Below are 24,592 nucleotides of genomic sequence, written 5' to 3' on the forward strand. Positions count from 1 at the left end.
GAGCTGAGGAGGACTCAGGATAATTTAAAAGTTCAAGCCATGGGAAGGGGCCAAAGTTGCTTTCGTTGTGGTTTATATTTTCCTTTTGTAGTTTGAAGCCCTGAGGACTTGGCTCTAAGAGTGGAACAGAAAAGGAGCCCTGGAGGAGTGGCAGATGTCATACTGATGACCAGTGTTATGTGGGACACTAACCAGTAGCGCAGCTGGGGGGGGAGCGGGGCAGCAGCCGCCCCCTCACCGAGCAGAAGTGGCACCTTTTTAATTCTTTGGCGCCTTTTAAATTTTTGCTCACCCAGTGGCGCTCCAGGTCTTGGGTGGTGAGTCAGGCAGCGCTGCGGGTCTTCAGCAGCACTTCGGCATCAGGTCCTTCACTGACTCTGCGGGGGGGGGGGGGGGTGTCCTTCAGTGACACTGAAGACCTGAGTGAGCGAAGGACCTGCCGCCCAAGACCCAGAGCGCTCCCTGACCCGCTGCCCAAAACCCACTCACACATCAGAAGGGAAGAGACTTTTAAATGATCTGGCCAGAGGGTCACGTCACAAGAAGAGAGAACACCGCAGGCCTGATGCAGCTGATGGCAGTTGATGTTAAATGACAAGAGAGCTGCTTTGCCAAGCCACAAGGGGCATGCCTGCAATGAGAGCACTTTTTTACAGTCTATAATAGCCACTGAAATGTTTCCATTTTTTACAGTCTTATCAGTAATACACAACAGGCAGAAACTTCTAGAGAAGCACTTCACCTCCACACAACAGGGAATATTGTAAAATAACATTTTGCATTCATTTAACACAGAAAATCTCAAAATTATATGAACTACTTTGCCCATCACTGTCAGTGCACAATGCAGCAGCTGCTTAATAATGTACAGCAAATCTACGAGATGGTTTAAGGCAAGATGTGAAGAACACACTCATATTCAATTGGAATTACAGGAGGAACTGAGGTAGCTTACACTACCTCTTGGAGTGTGCTACAGGATATTTAGTGACCAAATGGCCAAGAGCCTGTTTTTATGTTCCATCCAGTGGAAACACCTCCAGTGACAGTTCCTCCCAGGGCCCTGATTTAAGAGGAAGTGTGCCATCTATTGCATTGCCACCATCACTTCCCACAGACTTGTTAGTTTTCCTTGAAGACTTCCTATCCAAGTACTGACATAGCCCATTCCTACTAACATTGAAATATATAGTTAAATCACATTGTATGAGTGCAGAGGAATGACCAGCATTTTAAATACTCCTGAAGTACAATTTATTGCTGGCTGTTAGTGTAAGCTACATGTATAGTTGGGGCAAATATTTCTGTGTGTGCAGTTACAGTGGTGTTACACAACTGCCACTGCATTCAATGAGAAATGTGTAATGTCCAGTATGTAATGCTGAAAGTATCACTCTACCTATCTGTGAATTAAGTCTTGTGCACAATATGTACATCTACAAAGAAGAATTTAGCAAGTAGAGATTTCAAAAATTACAGAAACATAGTCCATCTAGTCCAGTATCGCATCTTAGAGAACGGGCAATATCTGCTGAATCACAGCAAGGTATCAAACCATGAAAACGAACATTATGTAAGATGTCCATAGGGGAAGTTTTTTCCTAACTTAAGGCAACTATTGGAGGGTTTATTTATATTCTACACTGTGATATAACAATATAAAGGACAAAAATCGCATGAGAGCCTTATTACAGTGGCATATCAAAAAATTTTATCACCATCAATGAGAGTTCTTCATAGCAGAATTTGTCTTACTCCCTTCTAGCCATGCAACTTTGTTTAACACTCTTTCCGTTTTGGAGTAATTCCTGAACTTGAGGGGAACAGGTCAAATATTTATTCTGTTTGGCAGCCAGAGATTTTCATAGCTCAATTATCTCAAAATTCAGCAATTGCTTAAATAAGAATGCTTAGGCTTCTTTAAAACTCTGATGTTTGAAATACAGTATTTTGTGCAGCAAAACTCATGTGCCTAAGAAACTGCTGCGCTTACAGATTTGTATTGGCCATGCTTGCAAGTTAGATTAATAGATATTAAGGTCAGAAGGGACCATTATGATCATCTAGTCTGAAGTTAATGCAGGTCTCAACCCAAAGACATATTTCCATTCAGCACATTTTCCCCCTCTTTATGTCTCACCAGAGTTGCAGTCATGACTATATAGTCTAGAAATGTGTACTCTGGTAGGTTGGTTCTGACATTAATAAAACATTGCCCCTTGGATCTACAGTCTCCAGATCAAAGTTATTTTGATCTGTTTTTCTCCAAGGCTAAAAACTAACTAGCTGCAAACAAACCAACCAACCAACTAAAATCTATAAATCCATCTCCTAAAATGAAGAAAGTTGCCAGATATGACCAGGTAAACACCAATGGCATGCTTTTTGTGTTGAACAAAAAGAAGCACCTTTGAAAGCTAATTGTGCATAGGACCACGTTAAGACAAATGTTGGAAGCTTGCTGGAAATTTTATGAGTTTACTGGACACCTGCATACGATACCAAATGATCAAACATTCTAGACAGAAGTTATCCAAAGGGTACACTTAATATACTCAACAACAAAAGCGTTCAGCAAAAGCCATGCTAACAATATCGCAGCATTTTATAAAGCATGAATGATTTGTGGTTTTTCAAAACAAATAAGAGAAACACTGATGTTATGAGTAAATCTGAAGAACAACCAAAAACTGTCACTGAGGAAAATTTTCGCAGATGATAAAGCAATTTCATTCACTGTCCAAGACCTTACTTGCTGGTACAGTTGTGGTCTTAGCGCCGAGTTCTCAATCATAGTGTGAACCATGGTGATTAAAGGTTCATTCTCTTTCATCTATTTCAAATCAGGAGGAGCATACAGCAAACATCAGTTTACACCATAGCTAGATTTGAAAGACGACACTGTAAATATAGCCTCTACTTCAATATTTTTTCTAATAATGTAGCATTTTACATTTTAACCTATGCCTTTACAGATTCCAACATTTAGAAAAAGTAAACATTTGCAAAACTTAAGTGATAAATATCAAACTCATGTTTCCCATACACACAAGATTTTACTATATTAATATTTCATAAAAGCTGCATCATTTCCACTGTGGTTCATGTCACTAGTAAGTCTAATTACTTCAGATGTTTCACCAATAAACTCAAGTTACAATACGTAAAACATCAGGAACAACTGGACAAAATACTGAGTAGCCAAACCACGATACTACTTAGCAATAAGCCAGCTAGATTTGAAGTAATTTAAAACACAAATACAGTAATTTAAATATGCAGTAAGCAACATCCAAATTCTTATCTGAGAGCCGTCTTATAAAATAGTCCCCCAGACATTAACATGTAGATTACATCTTCAGTATGTTACGAGTTATTTGAGCCCTTCTGGAACTGAATACTAAGATCAACTTTACAATGATCTACACCAGTACTTCACAATCTACAATGTAACAATGGTAGCAATGCAGCAATTTTTATATACAAAGGTACTCAATTATATTAGTTATTGCATTTACCCATATATGGCAATGAAACCATCTGTTGCACATTTCAAGCTAGGTTAGACATATGTGCTGCCATATTTGCAGAACAAATCATTTATGTTTACTGCCACAAGTGCAATTGCCCAAAACAAGTTCTTTGATCATTTATGAAAAAAAATTATAGAATTAGGCCTTCAAAAAACCCAAGCAATGCATAGAGCAAATGGTCTTCTTATGCTAGCATGCTGGTCAGAATTCTTACAATCTTACAAGATGTTTGAATATTGTGTTAGGTAAAGCTGGTTAAGACATTTTTGTTCCTGTCAAAAATCAATATAAAGTAAAAAAGTTTGTCAAAAATTTTCTTCAGAAGTTTTTAGACTTTTGTTGAAAAAACAAAACCCATAATTTTCAGTCTTAGGAGTGAAAAATTCTGTTTTTTCCAACAAAAAGTCAAAAAATATCTAAAATGGATATTTACTTTAGAAATGTCCCGTTTGATATGCCATTTTTTTTGTAGAAAGACCCTTTGAATCAAAAATTTCAACCAGCTCTTGCGCTACATCAATTTTACATCCAGCTATAGAGGATGTATGTCTCATCTCTCTTACCATGTAACTGTATACACAGTGGATTTTCATACAGACTAACTATTGCCTCACCAATTTGATGTGACAGACAAGCTACTGCTCTGCTGCCCATTGAAAGGCACATTTTCCAACCCAAGTGACGACAATTTCCCCATAAACAGAAAACTCCAATCTGTGTGTGGTATTAGGTGAGCCCCAACATTCTGTATCAGTGGTACCTCACTAATTTGCACTGGCTAAGGACCCCATAATTTGTACCAAAACAACTGGTTTTCCCCCATTCTTAGTGAAGTTTTAATTACATTTAAAAAGCAAATATACTTCTAGTATACTATGAAGAATCAAATTTGAATTACAAATAGTAGTAAGATACAATTACTAAATGAAGTATATTGTGATACGTTCTTTGCTTTATTGTGCATTCATTTATTCACTCATCTACAACATTAATTCACAATGGGTTACCAGGCATTAGTGGGAAATACTGAGGTTCTAGTATATGTGAGGAATATATTTCATACTGTGCCTCTAATGAGATAATTGTCTTAATTTACAGGATAACATATCCCTATTACAGTCAAAAGTAGAGTCTGAGAGGCAAAAGCAGGCCCATCTTGGATTACAGTAAAATTTTCCTCACTTTTTTACATTTAATCCATTTTTACTCCAATCCCACAAGGTAAAGATCCTTATGCCACAGGGAACATTTGAAAGTATTTATTTCAGTACCATTTTTCTAGCAAGATTTCTTTCCCCTATTCCTACAATATATTGTTGACAAACCTAAAGAGAAGCAGAATAAGGTGACAGTCACATATGAAATACTTAAGTGCTCACTAAGTTTAAAAGTCTCAAAGGCTCTGTTTTTGTCCTACTTTGCAACAACAGTTACTTGATGCTTTAGCTTCTTTACACAAGTTTGTCTCAGCTGATAACTACCTGTCAGCAGGTCAGTAGCATTCTACACTAAGAGGGCAATTTTTGAGTCATGTGACCAAATCTTAAACTGGCCTGTGTTGAAGGAAAATACTGTCTCTACAACAGTGAGGTTCCCCATAATATACAGTAAATAGGAAACTACTAAAAACCAGAGCTAGTCAAAACACATTTTCCTTCTTTTATAGAAAACAATTCTTGTATAATTTTTCCACGGATAAATTTAAATTTTTTGGCTAAATTTGAAAACAAACATTTCTATTAGGAAGTGCCTTTTTGGAGTTGTTGTCTGAGCAGGGAGCTGAGCCTATGGAAGAGAGTGGGAACATGAAGTATCTGAACTACATCTTTCATAATGTACAATGGTCTCCCCTCTTCCTGGAGAGAGGTGGTGTATTATGGCAGCCCCCGTCCATGATAATACTAAACAAAACTACCAATGCTGTACACCAATCAAGAGCTCTTCTAGAAAAAACTAAAGTGTGACAGAACTAATTTAAACCTAATATATAACAAACTGCTGACAACCTGAACAAAATAATTTTAACTAAAGAGAGCCAAAACACCATCAACCAAACAGGCTGTTTCGAAGCTGAACCATTTCACCGAGACTTATCAATTACTACCAAGTTTTCATCAGGAAGATTTCTAAGGTCCAGGGCTCTTTCGAACTTCTGACGAGAGAGACAGAGAGAGAAGAGAGAGAGAGACAGAGACAGCGACAGCGAACTGAATTGAAAGATTGATCTTTTAATCCAAAAACAAATGTTTTAACACAATTCTGTTTTGTGAAGACATTTGAAAGGTTTTGGTTTTGTTCTAACACAGAACAAAAACAAATCCTGAAAATTTGAAACGTATTGTGAAATTGAGTTGTCATCTTCCAGGCAGCTCTAATTTTAATACTACAGTAAAAGCTTTTTTATCCAGCATATTGGGGGAATGGGGGAAGTCGGTAAGTCAAAAATTCCGGTTAACTAAGAGGGAGTGAGTTTGGGTGAGGGAGGTGGCTCAGGACTGGGGGTTAGGGTGCAAGAGGGTGTGCGGGGCACAGGCTCTGGGAGGGATTTTGGGTGTGGGAGGGGGTTCAGGGCAGGGAATTGGGGCACAGGAGGGGTTTTGGGACGTCGGATCCAGGCGGCACTCACGTCGGGCGGCTCCCCGCAAGCAGCGATATGTCTCTGCTGCTCCTAGGCAAAGGCATGTCCAGGCGGCTCTGCGTGCTGCCTCTGTCCCCACAGCTCCCATTGGCCGCGGTCCCTGGCCAATGGAAGCTGTAGCGCTAGTGCTTGGGGCAGGGCAGGGGATCCAGCATCCCGAAATGCCCATTTCTAGAGGTTTCCAGATGGTAAAGTGCCAGATAACACAACTTTTTACTGTATCTTGGGGGACCTCCTACCGCATTTTTACCTGTGGAGGTTAACAGCACTCCATAATTTTGACTGGAAAGGTCACTGCTCAACAGCAATCCCAGTCCCTAAAGAAGCTGGAGGGTCAACAATTGGGAAGCAATCCTCTGTATAAAACACTGCAAAGTGCTGACCAAAAGGCCATTCCAGCAGAAACCAAATGATTTTTATATCCCTATGAAAATGATATTTTTAACTGACAGACCGTTAAATGTTCATTATTTGTCAAGAGGTGATATAATATATATTCAATTTCAATCTACCATTTTTATAAATAATATTAACCCACAGATATGCAGTACAATTATCTGCAGAAGTGGTAGAGCAAAATGGAGCCTAAACTGAGTAAGACAACAACTTAGCCACAGTACTAACATAAAAACAGATTCAAATTGTATTATGAGTGCTATGGAAACAAAATTTTACAGAACAGCTGCACCATAACAGTAGTAATAGTGCATTTATATAGTTCGTTTTATCTGGGGGATACAAAGTTCTTTACAAATTTTAATTTAAGTTGTGACACGTGGCCAAAAAGGGTTAAGCAACTTGTAGGCTAATTGACCCAGATTCAACCTTTAGAGACATGTTAGGAAAGTATGTAGATATAATTAGGGCCATTCCATGTTAGAGAGTCTAGCGCTTTAAAATGTAAACTTGTATTGTTAAAGAATTGGAAGAAGATAGTGATTGTAGTAGCCTATGTTTACCTATGTCTTGTTAGAGGTTAACAATGTAACCAAACGGTTCCTGTCTAGGGCTGTATTCTGTTAATTCAGAGATCCAAATGAAACAACATTTAGACAGAACTTGGGTCATTGTCGATATGTCTTTTTAAAGTTTGTGGTAAACGGTCTATAAACTGCTTAATGGATAATTACCTTATGTTAACCCATATAGTTAATTACTGGTGAAGGTTAGGAAACAGAAGGTTACGTCAAAAGCCTATTGTTCACCCAAGGACTGCATGCTGACCAGAAACTGTATAAAGGACTCCTGGGACCTGATCCGTTCATATCAAATCTGCTCACGTTTTACCAGGGGAAGCACCGAGCCACAAGATTGAGGTCTCCAAATTCATTTGAATCACCCTGGTATTGGACAAAACCTATGGACTAATTCTAAGCACTCTTTGCAACTCAAAAGCACACCATCTCTACTATGAAACAGATCTCAGAACTGTCTTCATGTCTGTATGTATACCGATATTTTAACCAACACATTCTCTTTTCTTTAATTAATTTTAGTTTCGTTAATAAGAATTGGTGGAAGCGTGTATTTGGGTATGATCTCAAGTATTCATTAACTTGGGAGGTAATGTGTGCACAACTTTTTATATGATGAACAAGATTTTCAGTAATCCCCATCATATTTGACTTTGCTGTTTGGGTGCCCCAGGCTGGGTTGATTTAAGGGAATTGTGTTTTGGCTTCTATGTAACCAATAAAGTATTGTAAAAGCTGTTTTGGTGCTGGCTGAGTGAATCTAAGTGTTGGAATAACCACCAGTTCTGGGGGTTGTCTGCCCCATTCTTTGGGGTATGCCCTAATTGAGCAACCTCAGCGTGACCCGCTCCCCTGGGACCCCAGTCACAAAAGTATTACACATAAGCCAGCTAAAGTACAAAATGGTTTAATGAAATGCCTGATGCCACAAAGCAAGTCAGTAGCAGAACTCTGAATAGAATTCAAGAATCCTATCTTAGATACGCCTGCTGTTTCCTGTAATTCACTAACCCATCCCCAAAACTGATGTCTTTCTTTGCTATGCTTTTTTTTATACTCGGTGTGGTATATGAAAGTTTCTCAGAGTGAGAAACAATGAACAATTTCTACCTAAATGAGAGACACATTAAAGCAGCTGAATCCATCTAATAGTTAGCATTTAAAATTTGTGAGTATATTATACTCTGATGCCATAACACTAAAGAATACAGAGCAACACTATAAGCCTAACTAAAATCTGCTGAACATCCAAGAAAACTCTCAGTGGAGAAATTCCTACTGTCAGAGAAGGAAGAAGACAGAAGACTTCATGCAGTCCAACAGGTATGTCACTATGCCAATCTAATAAATCTGGGAGGTGCTCATATACTCTGGTGATGAGACCCAGCACCAAACCCTAAAATACATAGCTCAATCTCACTGGAAAGTATAGCTGGTAATTATAGGAGATTTTCATAATAAATAACAAAATTACAATTAAGTTCTAAGACCTGTTTATGGAATTGCCCTCTGATAATGGGTGCAGGTTCTAACAAAACATCCATTTATAGGTGTAATAAAACATTTAAGTGTTGTGGACACAGTCTTTATTTGAAATTTTGATGTTTCCATTTGTGGTTACTATTACTACTCAGTGTGAGCATGGTCAGGAAAAAAAGGGCAATAAAGAGGCCATTGGAAATGGATTTAGTAGTACACTTAGATAACTAATCCTTTGGATTCATATAATGAAATGATTACTTTTATACTGCTGCCCTCGTAAAAGAGCATCCACTGGGCAAGCAAATATGATCCCTGTTGGTGTCCCAAATGGGCACTTGCAAAAAAGACAGCAAACATGTCTGGCTCCTCTGATGTTTCCTGAATACCGCAGCCACAAGAGTGGTTCAACCCCTCTTAAAAGATGTGGTGTTTGCTGGTGATCTGAACTGCTGGCCATGAGACTTCAAGGAAATCTATTATCTAGAGACAATTTTGTGCTGCACTGTTCTTATGTACCTAAAACTACAGCAAATAAAAATCCAAAACTATAATGTAACAAATCATAAGTATCTCCAAGGAAAACAGCAGTATAAAGAACTGCCCTCTAGTAAAAAAAAAAAAAAAAAAAAAAAAAGTTCCTATGATTTCTTGGGCTTTGTGAAATTAATCACAATCACAGGCAATATTTCATTGTGTAAGCTCAGCAATCACCATAGGTTACTTTATACATAAGGTTTTCCACATAGTACTGAGAAGAGTGGAGTTCTGCAATCCAGCCTTGGTTAGAAGGCAGTAGGTAATATGTACAGTTCTGAGTTCCTCACAATCCAAAAGGTGGGTGACCAAGATAAAAGGACTGGAGTGCAGCTACATGAACCATGAAGAGAGGTTTAGGGAATTTTATATACAGAAATTACAGACTAGTCAAAAAAGGAAATGTGTAATTTATATATAAAGTTGAAATGCAGCAACCCAAGAGGGTAAAAGATTATTCAAGGTGATTAAAGATGCTGTAAAGAAGACACATTGGCCTGAAATGAGACTAGGAAAAATTTAGGCTATGTAGTAGGATTTTTTTCTCCTAAAAATAAGGTCAATTGGATAATGGACTAATTTGCTAAGGGAATAGTTGAAACACCAGCTCCAGAGGTGTTCAAGAAGATTACAATCTCTTACGGAATTTATTTAGTATATGGGACAATCCTGTTCTAGTGCAAAGGGAGAGGGGACAAGAATGGCGCAGATGGCCCAGAACATTTATTCCAACCCTATGCCCTATGGTTTTATGACTGGGAATCCCATTTTATACTAACTGCCTCTTTCTTACTGTATGTGAAGTTTAGCCACTTCCTTGATCTACTGCAGAGACTTGGTTTATTTTTTTAAATGCCAGCATTAAATGAATTTATAAGAAACTCAACAAATGTGGAAGTAGGTATTTCTGTAATCCTCAGCTTTATATGATATAATTACATTTGTTCTGGAATTCTAATAATCAGTATTTACTTGACATACTATGCAAGTAAAGAACTGCTTTACTATCCCTCAAACAGTAAATACCATTTCCTTTATTTAAATCAGAATATCACACTGACAGATCACTGAACAAACCCTGTAACCAACCAATAATATTAAAAAATGGAACGTAAGTAGTAGTTTAATGTCTTGTATAAGCAATAACAAAATCAAAGCTGGAAACGTTTGAGCTGGATGAAATGTACTTTGGTCTAACACAACTAACAACAGAGGTTCTGACTGTCCACCGCCTTACACCTTAGGTAGTCATTTACCAACATACATCAATGCAAACTGAGTGCAAGATGAGTGTAAATCACGACCAAATCAGAATGGTAGCATTTCATCTTGAATGCAACCTTGCTCTCAATTTGCATTCATAAGTGATCACCCAAGGTGCAAGGTGATGGAAAAATCAAGCCAGAAGGTGGTGGTGGTGGTTTTTTTAAACACAATTCAATGAAGTCCTGACTACTGCAGCAATGCATAGGATGTCCAGGTGCAAAAACAATCAGGAAATTGTTTGCATTAAGTGTAATGTTTAAGATGCAAAATGCAGCATGCAGTGTTTGAAAATCAGTTTTGAGATTTTCATGTAAGAAAACAATAGTTAAACATCTATTTGCCTATATTTCCTTTCAAGTACTTGTTATGATTTTCTCTGCTATTTCTATCAAAGGTCTCATCATTCTGTTTAAAAAGCTCTCTTGCAGAACCCATTTGCACATTTCATTTGATCCTGTCTTGAAGACAAAAAGCCCGATTGTTTCTTTTATCAACAGATTTTGTTGTCAAATGCAGCATTATGCTCTCACTCTGAAATCCAGCAGAAGAAAAAACTGAGTTATGAAGGAGTAACATCTTATTCATACATAACTCATGAGCAAACAACTTAGCAAAAAACCAAATTAGGTAAGTTGCCTTATGTTTAAAATGTACTTTCAAGTTTGATCCAATGTGATGTCCCTCTTTAAATTTATATCTTGAAGAAACATCTCAGTTTTTTTTGTTCTGAACACACTAAAATAATCAGAAATAGCTGTTCTCTATGAAATAGCATGCTTGTCACACTTGTCAGTTTGGAAATTTCTGATGAGTTTGGTTATGATAAAAAGTTGAGGAAATTTTAGTTACATTACAGGAAGCAATGAACAGCAGGAATAAACTGGAACCTGAGAATTAAAACTACATTCTGGTTTAAATTTAATGCTCAGGTTCTTATTATTTCATTATATCCAATTTTCAATAACATTTAAGATTTTTTGTGATATGTACATAAGGTAATATATAAAATACCCAACTCCAGTTCATAGAAAACATCTTTAAATATCTAGCATCTTTAAATTTGGCAATAGCATGAACACACACTGAGACAAACAAAGAAAAAGCTGCTAATCCCACCTGATGATTCAAATATATGGCATTCCTTTGAAGGTGATGTGAAAGAATCTCATTCTAGCAGGCAGCAGTCAAGAAGATAAAGGAAAGGGACAGAAGGTGCAGAACATATAAAAAAGTCAGTTTGGAAAGAGTTAAACTAGCCAGTGATCTTTCAATTTAATTAAAAACAAATGTTACATTTGTATACAAACTGCTTTGAACTCAAGAGAAAATGGATAATTAAAATTTCCTACAAATCTCACTATGAACTACCACAGTAAATTTTTAAAAAGCTTAGCATATTAAATTAGACAAGGAAGCAAGAAGATACCAAAAAAGGTATACCTTTGTTTGATGTCGTATTAACTTGTAATTTCCTTTCTTTATTCATGTGAATTTAGTAAAAATTTTCTTAATACACACAGAAAACCAGTACGTGCATGTGGATTTTCTATACATGACTACATAGCAACTATAAACCCTTTGATAAGTTTATAAGCTTTAATGAATGTCCTAGTTTTGAACAAATTATAGAAAACAAATCACACCTGAGATGAGGCAAATAATCAAAATAAATTCGCTTTATCATCTACCATAATACATTTGTTTATGGCAACCACTACTTATTTTAGTATATTTCACCTGATCAATGTACAGAGCCTGTAATTTTGCTTCCAGTTTTGTGGAAACAATACATTTGGAAGTGTTCCTACCCCTATTTTGATTCAGTAATGTACTCTCAAGCTTTGCATTAAGAACTCAAAGGGTTAATAGCTGAACATCACATATGCAAGGCAACAATGGTATTCTAATTTACATCCATGGCTAACCAGAGACCTTTGCACTAATGGCATAACGCAAACTTTGATTAATGAATGGCTCAGAGCTAGTGAGGATGGTACATAGCACACATTACTTCATAGCTGACCTTTGGGCTGTTGGCCTCAAGTTTTAGTTGCATGAGCTGTGCTAGTGTGTGTTCCCGGATACTACTCAGTTCAGCTTGCTGCCGTCTCAGCTTTATTAGCAGCAGCGTGAGCTCCTCTGGCTGAAGGAGTGCAGTGTGAGAAGCCAAAGAGTGGAGAATAGGTTAACTGGTGTCCTGAACAACACTTAATTAAACTAAAGGCATCTTCTCACAGTTAACTGTTAATATGCCAAACACGTGTTAAATTCCTTTAAAGAACTTATATAATGTTTTCCCCAAACAGCTTCCCTAGAACTTAGAACAAAAGGTCAACATAGAATTCAAAGCACTTGAACCTCAAATGGTAGAAATTGGAATTTTGTGTACAAGGGGCACAAAGGTTAGGAGCTTGCAGGAGAAAAAAAAATCCATGTGGTTACTACAACAGTGGAGGCTACAAGTGTCATCCATATCAATATAAGAGAGGAAGAAGATAGAATCCAAGGTCAGAAGGGACCAGGCATCATTATCTAGTCTGACCTCCTGCACTTTGCAGACCACAGGACCTCACCCTCTCACTCCTGTTATAGACCGCTAACCTCTGGCTGAGTTATTGAAGTTCTCAATCATGTTTTAAAGACATTAAGTTACAGAGAATCCACCATTTACACTAGTTTAAACCTGCAAGTGACCAGTGACCCATGTCCCATGCTGCAGAGGAAGGCAAAAAAACCCCCTGGTCTCTGCTATCTGACATGGGGGAAAATTCCTTCCCGACCCCAAATATGGCGAACAACTAGAACCTGAGCATGTGGGCAAGACCCACTAGCCAGATATTCCAACCCCCAGGAAAATATTGTCTATACAATAGCAAAAAGGAGTGGGGAGGAAATATTAAAGTTTACACCCTTTACTGAATCAAACTATTTTAAAAGAAACATTGTCAAGGTTGGTAGGCTCAGAATGTGACCTACTTTCTCTTTTATCTGTTTTAAAAGTCCTTGGTAATCCTCTGCATGTGTTTTTTTTTCTCCCCTAGGACATATTTCAAAGCCCTTTTGTTTTACTAAATAATGAGACTAACCAAAGACCATCAAAACAAGCATACGGCATAGAAGAAAGTGTCAGAAGCATGAAAGAGAATTTGTCCCTCTCCATTCCTCAAGGATTTATAACAAAATTACTAATCTATAAATATACCTTGACACTATACCTTTAAAGCCACCAGCAATTTATAGGTTAGGCTCTCACTAAACATTTAAAAATAGTGATTATTTGGAAAGAATAGTCATGTGCAACTACTATGTGCATAATTTCAAACAGCCTTATTTTTAGGAACATCTCTCCCTGTTCAATTTTCTGAGGATCCTCTCTTTTCTTATTAGCAATACTGGCAAAAAAGCCACAGACCTTTGTTTTGTAAACAGCTCACCTGCTCCTGTTGCTTACTCCCCACCTAAAGTAAGTCTTATAATGAGAGGTCAATTATTTACACAGCAATTGACTTTGTCGTCACAGTTATTGAATTCAAGTAGGAAAAAAACCACACAGGAATACAGTAGATTAACTTTTACTCTGTTTTCATAAAATTTCCAAATCAAGAAGTGGGGAGGAAAAATATAGAAAATGTAGAATGAGGTTATATTATTGAAAATTACTATCCATTTCCTGAAACACAGAACAAGAGTCAGAGAACAAGCTCATGTGTGTGTTTCGTGATCAAAACACACATCAGTACAACTGTGGGCATATACTGCAGAAGTCCACTAGAGGGAGCAAATAATTTTAGTATAACTTCAGTTGTCAATCCTATCTAGCTTTCACTGGAAAACACAATATAAGAATCAAGTTCCATAATGGTTAATCTTGCACTTTCTAACTGTTCATTTCAGTACCAACTTGAGTATTATTTCCAGCAAATATATAAGGAGGATTTAGGTCACTATAATATATTTTAAGATGTGTTCCCAATGAAATTTTCACGTAAAAAATTAAATTTTAAACAGAACTAATTTCTCTGCATGACCACATTCACAGAAATAAACTGAAGGCAGTAACATCTCTGTAGAGTAAATACATAAGAAATTGATATTTTCAGGGATGAAAACATTTCCTGTGAGAAGTCTTGTATGAACATAACAATTTCCAAATTAAAAAGTAAATAAATTATTTTTATGGTATATTAATTAAAATCCTTGGTTTGTGCATACTTGTCTTATCCTAGAGCAGCACAATGCATAATAGATTGCTCCAACTCCCAATATCAGCTATAGCGTTGCCAATCCTTGTGACATTACTGTGAGTGCTGTAAATCAGACAGATTCTGGGGGCTCTTGTGATAATACAGGCAGCTCGGTATTTTTCCAGAGCCACCTACAGTTTTTCCCTTTGGCTGCCCATGGCTGCTGCCTACAGTACCCGTTGGTTGCCCATAACAGGCAAAGGCCTGGAACAAGTACAGAAAGAACAACCCTTTGCTTCCCACCCAGCTCAGCAGCCTCACCCCAGCACCACAGTGTAAGAAGAGGAAGTTGTTGGTGATCAGAGTCCAACGAAAGAAAGAAGCAGCTCCAGCAGCCTGCTGGGGTTGGTGTGGAGGGCTGCAAGAAGCAGGGAGGGCTCTGGGCAGTAGGAGGGCAATAATGGAGTCAGAGAACAAGTGCAAATGGGAAATGGGACCTGCACTATACATGGGGACATTACATATGGATTTAAGGTACAAATTTCAACCTGTAATTTTCAAACTTTGAGGATAGGGAAGGGGAGTTCAAACATACTTTACAAATCTTATGAGTTTTAGGCTCTTGGAATTGACAATACTACACTGACCCATCACCATTAATGGAAAATATCTAATGAAAGAGAAGTCTTAATTCTATTACAAAGATGAATGCTCTATACAGGTGAATAAGAGCACATTATTTTACTGAACACATATATACTGTACCATTCTTAAAAATTCAGAAGAGGCAACTTCTTTGTCAAATGCATGTTGAAAAAATCCTAAAATAGAAAACTTGACACTGTCCTAGATGTTTCCAAAATAAGATACTCAATGTGTAAATGAAAGCTCTTTCCAGAAAGATAATCATATTTGCTGGCAGAAAATTTTAACTAAAACTCCTGTTCTTGCAAATCCTCAATGTTATCAAACAGAATCAACTTGGTTTGGAAGCCTTTGGTAATTGAAGACTGCATTTAATACAAGCTCTACAAACAGAAATGTTGCAGTGTCACATTTTATTTTATGGATTGTTCTAAAATAAAAAATGATGTACTAAATAAAAGTGCCACTCACCGTTTTGCCTTGGAGGCTCTGGGGAGTAACAGGCTGTAAAGTCAGACCTGCTGGCATCGACCTTCTGTCAGGCATAAAGACATGCTATGGAAAAACAAGACTGCATATTATAATCCATGGTTGTCTGCCAAAGTCTTTTGTATTGAGGGTTACATAGGAATTTAATATAATTTTTCAAGTCAATTTCATTCTTATGAAACGTGCCAGAGGGTATGTCTACACTGCAAGTAAAAACCCATGGCTGGCCTGTGCCAGCTGATTTGGGCTTACAGGGCTCGGGTTGTGGGGCTTTTTCACTTCAGTGTAGACATTTGGGCTCAGACTGCAGCCCAAGCTCAAAGACACTCCCACATCTCACAGGATCTTAGAGCTTGGGCTTCGGCCTGAGCCAAGAATCCTATGCTGCAATGAAACAGCCCCGCCAGCCACACGTGTCTAATTGCAGTAAAGACATACCCAGAATGACAGCATTAGATAATGAAGTCCTCTGTTGGTCTACCAAATATATTCAAAAGCAACTCAAATCCTCTGGCGTGCCTGAATCCATGCCCTGGAAGGATCGCTTCTAAAGTTGAGAAGGTAGTTCAGCCTTCATGGCTCTTTCAGTTCATGGCCCTTCCACTTAGACTTCCAGCAAGAATAAGCTGGGACCAAGCATTGTGGTATTTTTTAAACAAACACTTTTTGTTGAGAACTAGACAGATCACTGAATTATTTGATCTACATCATGAAATATTTCAAGGTTTTTGTTCAAATAGCTTTTGATCTCTATGGGGCTGACATGGATTCAATATAGTATTTCAGCACTATCAATCCTAAACCGTTCAGTCCCCTAACCAGTACATTTTTTAAAAAGGAATTAGCCATGTGTTAAAGGTTTTATGAATAAACTTAGCTTAATGTTAAAAAGTACAAAATAAATAACCTGAAAACTTAAAATCAGTAGATGACAATGAATGGCACTTTCTAGATTAACTTGGCTAAAAAGAACTGAATATATAATACTAGTAAAATGTATTATACATGTAAACTGAAAACTCATTTTAGACACTGTTATATAAGAAATATATGTCCTGTGTGCACTTGACTATGATGCTCTTTTTCAGGGCTACATAAAACGTTGAGTTAAATTTCTAAAGCAGTAATGGGCAATGGACTTCAAAACAGAAAGAAACTGCTCTTTTGTTGGTTGGAGGTATTTCAATCCCAAAGGGGAAAACACACAAAGCAATTTGAAGATCTTTAAAGTTTTTTAAAGCATTTCCATGCTTCAATATTGCAGCAAACCGCAACATTTCATAAAGAATCCTGGGTTAGAGTTCAAGGAACAGCTTCAATGTAATCCTTGAGCACTTTACCATAGTGTAGGGCAGGAAAATGGTTAGTTTTACATCCTACTTACAACAGCATGATTTTTTTAAAAGGAGCTCTCAACTGCAGTAACAATGTGCATAGCATAATTTAGTGGGTCTACCAAGGCATGTTGGGGATCTAGTTTTAGGATTCTAGCTTATTCCCTCTACCCTGAACAGGAAAGGGCTAACAGACATACGGAGGGTCCCTGAGGTCATATGCATGTGGCTCTGCCATTCCGTAGTGATCTCACTGGATAAATTAACAGTAACTAGAAAGTTAGTCTAACTTGTGGCTGAAGGTCAGAAAAATAAATAGGCAAGGACCATGAGTGCTCTGAAGAGAAAGCTGAGAAAGATTACTATCATTTCCAAAAATCAGATTGAACCTTGATTAGAATCCCAGAAATTCCAAATGCCCTTTTTCTTCAGAAACCTGTTTGCACTCCCTTAAGATACTCTGGAGACTAATGGGAATATTGACTTGCTTTCTGTCTCTCACAGCAATGCAGAGTATGTTATACAATGTTAAATTTAGTGCCATTAAGAGAACACATCTCCATCCTCTAAACGAAAATAACGTCTCCCATCACTTACACAGGCTACACCTGACTTTGTAAAGTAATTTTTTTTCTTTTAAACAAACATTTCACATCATAATTATTTTTTCATAAAAACAGTGGCATGTAACTGTGCCTACATTATGATAGATGCACAATAGCAGAACTTTCCAAAGTAACATGGAAAGTCTGGTTCAAGGTAAAAGAACGCTTTCTATTTAAAGAAGAAAACTGGAAATAAGTTGGCTTATTAACTATGTATAAGGAAAGTATTTCACCTTAGCATGATGCGTCCTATGTCGGCGGTCAATTGTTACATCTGCTCTTTGCACCGGTGAGGACACTTCTGATCTGTATGTCCGTTGAGGGGAATATCCTTGGTAACCAGCTATGGAACCATGGGAAGGTGATGTGGGAATGGAATGCATCACCTGATCGGAAATATTGATCATGGTTTTTGGGCTACTTAAAGTACTATGTCTAGTAAGAGTTGTTTGCTTATTGTAAAATTGACGTTGTTGCCATTCATAGAGTTGCCACATTGTGTCATCCCGCATGGATCTCCGTTTTTCTTCAGCTGTTGTTGGTCCTATGGTCCTGTCATAAACTGATGGTGTCACACTACAAACACTCTCTGGCCTTGTTTTGCTGTTCCTTGGCAAGGTTCTATAGCCTTCTGGGTAACGGGGTGCAACTTGGGGTCGGTGACTTGGCATATTTCTTGGTAGCGTCTGATATGAAATTATGCTGAAACAAGAGTTTTCCATTAATAGTGAAGGATACTGCTATAATGGGAATACAAAGTTATCTAATTTCTTTTCCACGCTTCTTAGATATAATACTTTATAATCTGTTCAGATACTATAGGCATCACATTTTAAAAGATCTATGCTCTCCATCTTATGAAGGAAACAGTAAAGGCTACTGAAAAATCAAGTATGCCAAATGAATATATTACATATGATACAACTGGATCTCTTCACTGACTGGATTAATTATTCAACCCAATATTTCATACAAATCCAATCTTTACATCAGTTTACTTACTACCTATTTCTGGGTCAGCTCCTGAGAGGTGCACCTACAACTCCTATAAACTTTAACAGATGTTTCAGATACTTGGGATACATAACCCTATGATCTTTTATTTTGTTTTTATTTCAGCTCAAACCTGCAAGGTGAATAGTTTAGTTTCAAGCTTTTAAAACTTAAAATTAAATCTTATATTGTTTGTTCCAACACAAATTAATCAACAGGCAAAAACTGACTGTCTATAAAAGCGGATAATTGCAAAATGATATCAAAACCATTTATTTATTATGGCTAGAATAAGGCAGAAAAAATGGTAATAATTATCTAATGCAATTATATTCTGCAATCTTAGATAAACCATTCACGTAAATCAGCCCAATCAGAACAAACAACAAATTATTTCTTTGTATTACAAGACAACATAATTTTAATGCTATTTTTTACTTTTTAATTTGTGTGTGAATTTAAACTCTTCTTTAATTAGATACCAGATTAACAGTTCTGAAAACTGAAGTCCTTCAGTGACAGATCAGGCAATGCAATGTTTTCCCTAATGAACAATCAGTATGCCTCAACTGTGACTGGAGTGAAGTGAGAAGTTAGTCTTGGACCAAGGAGTCTGACCTGTCATGATGTTTTCGATTTAATGCCATTTGTAATGGCGATTTTTGGATGTTGACACTTTTCTAGTGAGAAGGAGAATAACGCGTAACTCATTTCACTCAGGACATGGAACAGGCATGAGCTGGTATCTTCCAGTCACACGTAAAGTAGGCTAAATTCAAACTAACAGCATAGAGGTGAAAGGCACTGAACATCTTATTATCAGAGCCTTTTAACTGTTTGAATCACTAACTGTGGTCCTGGAACTGAAAATTAGTGGGTTACGGCAAAGGGCACATTAAAAACAGCGTTAAGACCTAAGCATAATTAGCGCCTTACAAAATAAGTATTAAAAAAATGTGTTTGTAGTAACTATTTACCTTTCAGTCATGCAATATAGAAAAGTTAAACTAAATAAATAATTTTGAACATTTACTATGATCTATAATGCTTTGCAAGAACCACAGATGGAAACTGCTTTAAAGTGCTTTACAAATACCAATGAATCAATCCACAGAACCTCCCAGAAGTATTACCCCATTTTGTACATAGGTAAATTAATCGTATACAAAAATGTTAGTTTTTCCAAACAAGTCTCTTCTCAAGACCATCCTCTTTGCTTACACCCAACTATGTGCATTTGCACTGCTGTAATTATGAAAAAGACAAAAAACAGTCACTATCCTTTCCTAACTGTTGTTCTTCGAGATGTGTTGCTCATGTCCATTCCAGGCTAGGTGTGCGCGTGCCACGTGCACAGTTGCCAGTTTTCTTCTTAACATGAGCTTCCCTGATGGACTTAAAACAGCTCAAATGCGGGTTGCTCACTGGCATGGGCTTGCCGCAGGAGGTACCCGGCTTGCAGCCCAGGGATGGGGGCATTCCCAGTCCCTGGGATGATGTCCCTCGATGACTGGGACCACTATTTACATTCTATAGACTAATGCTGATTGATAACTAAATACATTAACTGCAAAAACTATATAAACTAGACTACAGAGTCCAAACCATTGGGAAAGACTTCCAAGAGAACAAGGAGGTGGTTCCAAGTAACCGTCACAGGTGGTAAGAAGGAATTAAGAGGGTGCAGAGCTGGCAGCGCCCCTCATACCAGCGCATGTGTGTGGGCTCCAGAGGGTGCTAGGGCCAAGTCCTATGGATACCACTAACGGAAAAACATCTCCCGCATCTCTGCACATGGCATGCACACACCTAGCATGCAATGGACATGAACAAGCACTCAAAGTTTCTTTGTATTTCAATACAACACATCCAAATGCCCCTTACCTATACTTTCCAGTGGATTTGGAATCCCAGGGAGCTAGATGTTCCATCTCCCATTGAATTTCAACTCTCATTCAGTGGGAATTGGGCACTTGGCTCCTTTAAACGTCTTTGAAAACCCAGTCTAATTTGGGTAATTTTTTTTTTTGTATTTTAACGTATGAAAAATTGTAATTTAAAAAAGTCTACCCCCACTATTTGTTCCTAGTTCTGGAATTTCAGAAGATTTAAACACCCACCACTTCTTACTAATTATTAGCACTAGAAAAAAAATCCTTAAATGAAGCCCTGGTTTTCAATCCAGTGATTAAACCCAAAGCTGGGCTGTCAGTGTTATGAGGATACACAAAACCTCTACTCAAAGCAAGATGCCTCATGGGCAGCACGAGACAAGTGCAGTTAAGTAATCCATCATGTAAACTGCTGAGCTGCAGGAACAGTTCTATGGCTGGCATTATAAATGACCCACAAAATCTTCAATTTATAGAAAAACTTCTGCAAGATAAAAAAACTCTTTAAAACTTTGGGAATGTCTCCATTGCATGTGATTATTGCTGGGATCTAAGATTTGTTCCAGTCTGGAAGTTAACTCACTTACTCTAAATGGGGAGAGAGCTTGCTGATATGCTTTCTACGTGCTCAATCCTGTGACTTACAGAGTGCTCTCAGACCTATATGTACAAAAAGCACCGCCTTACAAGCTCAAGGCTAAAAATGCCCCTCAATCATAAAGAGTACGGTTAATGGTTTCCTTAGACTGCCTCATGTGAGAGTATAGAGGAAAATGGCAAAATGGAGGAGATTTAAGTGATCTCTTCAAAATATAGGGTAGAGGAATCCAAAACTATGTATGGGACTAATCTTTTGGTTAAGAATATACTCAGAGTGTACTCTGTAACGAAGACTACAAATATGCAGATATTTGGCACACACACTTCTCACAACTAAGAACCAGGACTGGCTCTAGGCACCAGCAAATCAAGCACGTTCTTGGGGCGGCACAATTCCAGGGGCGGCATTCCGGCCATCATTTTTATTTTATTTTATTTTGTTTTGCTTGGGCAGTTGTGCTCTTGGAGCTTGGGACAGCAAAAAACCTAGAGGTGGCCCTGGTAAGAACAGTTAGCTGAATCACTATTTTGTCGAAAATGTTTACCTACTACTGTTACTTTTAACACCTACAGTTAATGTAACAGAAGACTGGACAACTTCAGTTTTCAGATGATTATTTGACAAAACTTTTGCTGTTCAAAAGTCTTCCTGGTTGCCTTGAATAGTCACAGTCCCCTCTGTGTAAATCTCTCACACAGCAAGTGAGAAAAACATAAACAGCAAGGGGAATCAAGATCAGATGCAGTACCCCTTCCAACTTATTCTTTAATGTCTAGACATCCTTTATTATAATTTATGTTTTTACAAAAAAATCGTGTACATGAGCTATTTTGTGGGACATCTACTGGCTTGCACAAACTGTCCTATGGAAAATTTACTGATCTCTCCCAATCTACTGATTTTAGTTTGAACGTACTATGAATGCGAAAGGACAGCCGCGGGGGGGTGGGGGGGTGGAGGGGGAAGGGAAGGCGGAGGGAATACAGAATTTCAGGGTTTAATAGTTGTGCTATTATTTCTGCCCTTGAAGTGCTTTGGGCTATTTAGAACTATAATGGTGGAGTATCCGCTCCTCTTTAATAGGGCGACCAGACAGCAAGTATAAAAAATCGGGACAGGGGGTGGGAGGTAATAGGAGCCTGTATAAGAAAAAGACCTAAAAATCAGGACTGTCCCTATAAAATCAGGGCATCTGGTCACCCTACTCTTTAAAAGTATTCCTAAAAAGTAATTCTTCAGATGCTTACTGTTATGATAAGCAACTTTTTACCTACTATCAAAACTAACAAATGTTATAAACACCCCAGAACCCTGAAATTCTAAATTTTATCTGTAGTTTATAGAGGCGGTCTGTAAGGGTTTGTTTTTTGTTTTTTTTTAAAATAAATTGGGCTTGTGCCTTTGGCTCTGATATATATAAAGCCTTAAGACTTTTTTTTTTAACCTTAGAAATGTTAGTACAGTAATATCAAGTTTGGTCTTCCCTGATTTAGCTGGAAAACTCTGGGAGGTCTCATGGATGCTTTTTCAAAAGAACCTCAGTAAAAGGGTTGAGGATGCTGAGTCTTTAAACAAAGGCTGCCCTTCTCCAAAATGTTAGTCATGGAAGTTAAATAGGTCTTATTAAAAACCAACAAAATCCAACCTTACTGAAAAACAAAACAGTTTTAACATTAAAACTTCCTTTCCCCTCTCAATAGCTCATCTTTCATTCTCTTGTGATGTCACCTTTTCACTAGTTCTCCAAATCAGAAATTTTCTAGTCTAGACAAAACCTGAATTTCTAGTGTAAAAAAGGAGCACTATAAACCCTTTTCCCAAAACAGCAACAACAAAAAAACCTTCAGGCCACCTTTATGTATCCCAAAAAATCAAAGAAGGGCACAAGCCCAATTTTAATTCCACTTTGCTGATCAGCTTTACATCAAGCTTCATTTTTAAGTATATTGTTTGTGCTACCAATTTCATCCACATTTAAATAAGAAATGATCTCTATGCTCAAGGAGATTCTGTTCTGCCAGTTAATGTTTTGTTTATGTTTTCCACTATACACCTTCCACAATGAAATCAGTGTGTTTTGGAATACAGCCAACATAATACTGCACTGGAGCAATGATAAGAGAAATCCAAAAGGTTTTATCCTTGTTCATAATTGAAAAACAACATCTATTCAACCATCACTGTCTGGATGCAAGTTACACAATTTTTTAATTCTAATTTAAAAAAATCTAATTACATCACAAAACTGTGTTAAGTTCTCATTGCCCAAGCACACACAACATGATAAATGTCAAGGTTTAATAGTCACTCCATGTAGTACAAATTAAAATTGATCAACTGGCAACACAAATATATCAGGAATACTATTTGACCTTCAGATACCAATTATATTTAATGATGGGGCTGTTCTAGAGCTATAGCAATTGAGTCAGAGTAAGGTAAACTTTCACAGCTTTGCAAAGAACAGATCTTAGGAACATTCCAGCAAAGATTATTCAGGTCAACCTACCTCCTCCTTACTCTGTACTCCCTACAATGTGAAGGGCATAATTTCCCACTCTCCAAATTCCTCCTGCAGTGACATTCCCATAAAAATTTAATTGAAAGCAAAAAATTTTAATAGAAGTTTGAGAAATAAATATTCTAAACTCATGTTTAGGGTGCCATACAATGCAGTTGCCTGTTAGACATCCTGAAAGTGACGTCCCTATGCTTCTGTCATGCAGAACAACTGCTAACACGGCAAGATTTAATACTGTCAATGATTCACGGAGGTACTTTAAAGTTCTCTGATTAATCACTGGAATGCACCGTTAGACTTTGGAGGTGCTATGCCATAAGCATGGTTATATGTAGAAAAGAAAGCGATTAACATGAATTTAGATGAATTTGCATGACAAACTCCAAATGATAAAATTTAGGATATACTTTTCTTTTTAACTTTTTTTTAAAAAAATAGTATAAAATCTTTTTAAAAACAGTGCTCAGGCAGTGCTCAGGCTTCACGAACAGGGACTTTTCCTCATGGAGTGGTTAAAAACAAGTGTTTTAAAGAATCACCACTCTCTGTGCTGGAATGGAAAATTCTTAACTACATTACTCCTGGGGGAATTCTGCACCTCGGTGTATGCAGAATTTGCACAGGACTTAGTTTTTTGCACAGAATTTCCTTTTCCTCCATAGATATGGGCTGCAGAGCTGCTGGCCGCCACTAGGGGCCACTGGACCCCACAGAGCACAGCTCACAAGTACAGAATTCCCCCAGGTGTACTACATCTGAAGTTTGCATTGTAATAGTCCAAGACTAACTTCTCACTTCCCTCCAGTCACAGTTGAGGCATATTGATGGTTCATTAGGGAAAACTTTGCACTGTAATACAGGCTAAGTTCACTTAGAGGGGTTTTTGACCAGCTTTAATATG

The 24,592-nt window shown here is 37.6% G+C and overlaps 1 protein-coding gene across 13 annotated transcripts in view; it reads right to left on the minus strand.

The window, feature by feature from the left end:
• Window positions 1–24,592, minus strand: part of PLEKHA5 (pleckstrin homology domain containing A5) — a 275,009-nt gene that overhangs the window by 51,204 nt on the left and 199,213 nt on the right. For 4 of the 13 annotated variants that reach the window (XM_084635405.1, XM_084635412.1, XM_084635410.1 and 1 more), the window contains exons 11-15: window positions 17,918–18,386; window positions 15,728–15,811; window positions 12,451–12,570; window positions 11,544–11,597; window positions 2,753–2,833 (exon numbers count right to left, since the gene is read on the minus strand). In XM_084635405.1, coding sequence (XP_084491531.1) covers window positions 2,753–2,833; window positions 11,544–11,597; window positions 12,451–12,570; window positions 15,728–15,811; window positions 17,918–18,386 — 808 coding nt within the window. The remainder of the gene's footprint in view (window positions 1–2,752; window positions 2,834–11,543; window positions 11,598–12,450; window positions 12,571–15,727; window positions 15,812–17,917; window positions 18,387–24,592) is intronic. The other 9 variants (XM_084635413.1, XM_084635406.1, XM_084635416.1 and 6 more) reach the window with 3 other exon arrangements.

The sequence above is a fragment of the Lepidochelys olivacea genome (assembly GCF_965140295.1).
Source record: "Lepidochelys olivacea isolate rLepOli2 genome assembly, chromosome: 1".
Taxonomy (NCBI): Eukaryota; Metazoa; Chordata; order Testudines; family Cheloniidae; genus Lepidochelys; species Lepidochelys olivacea.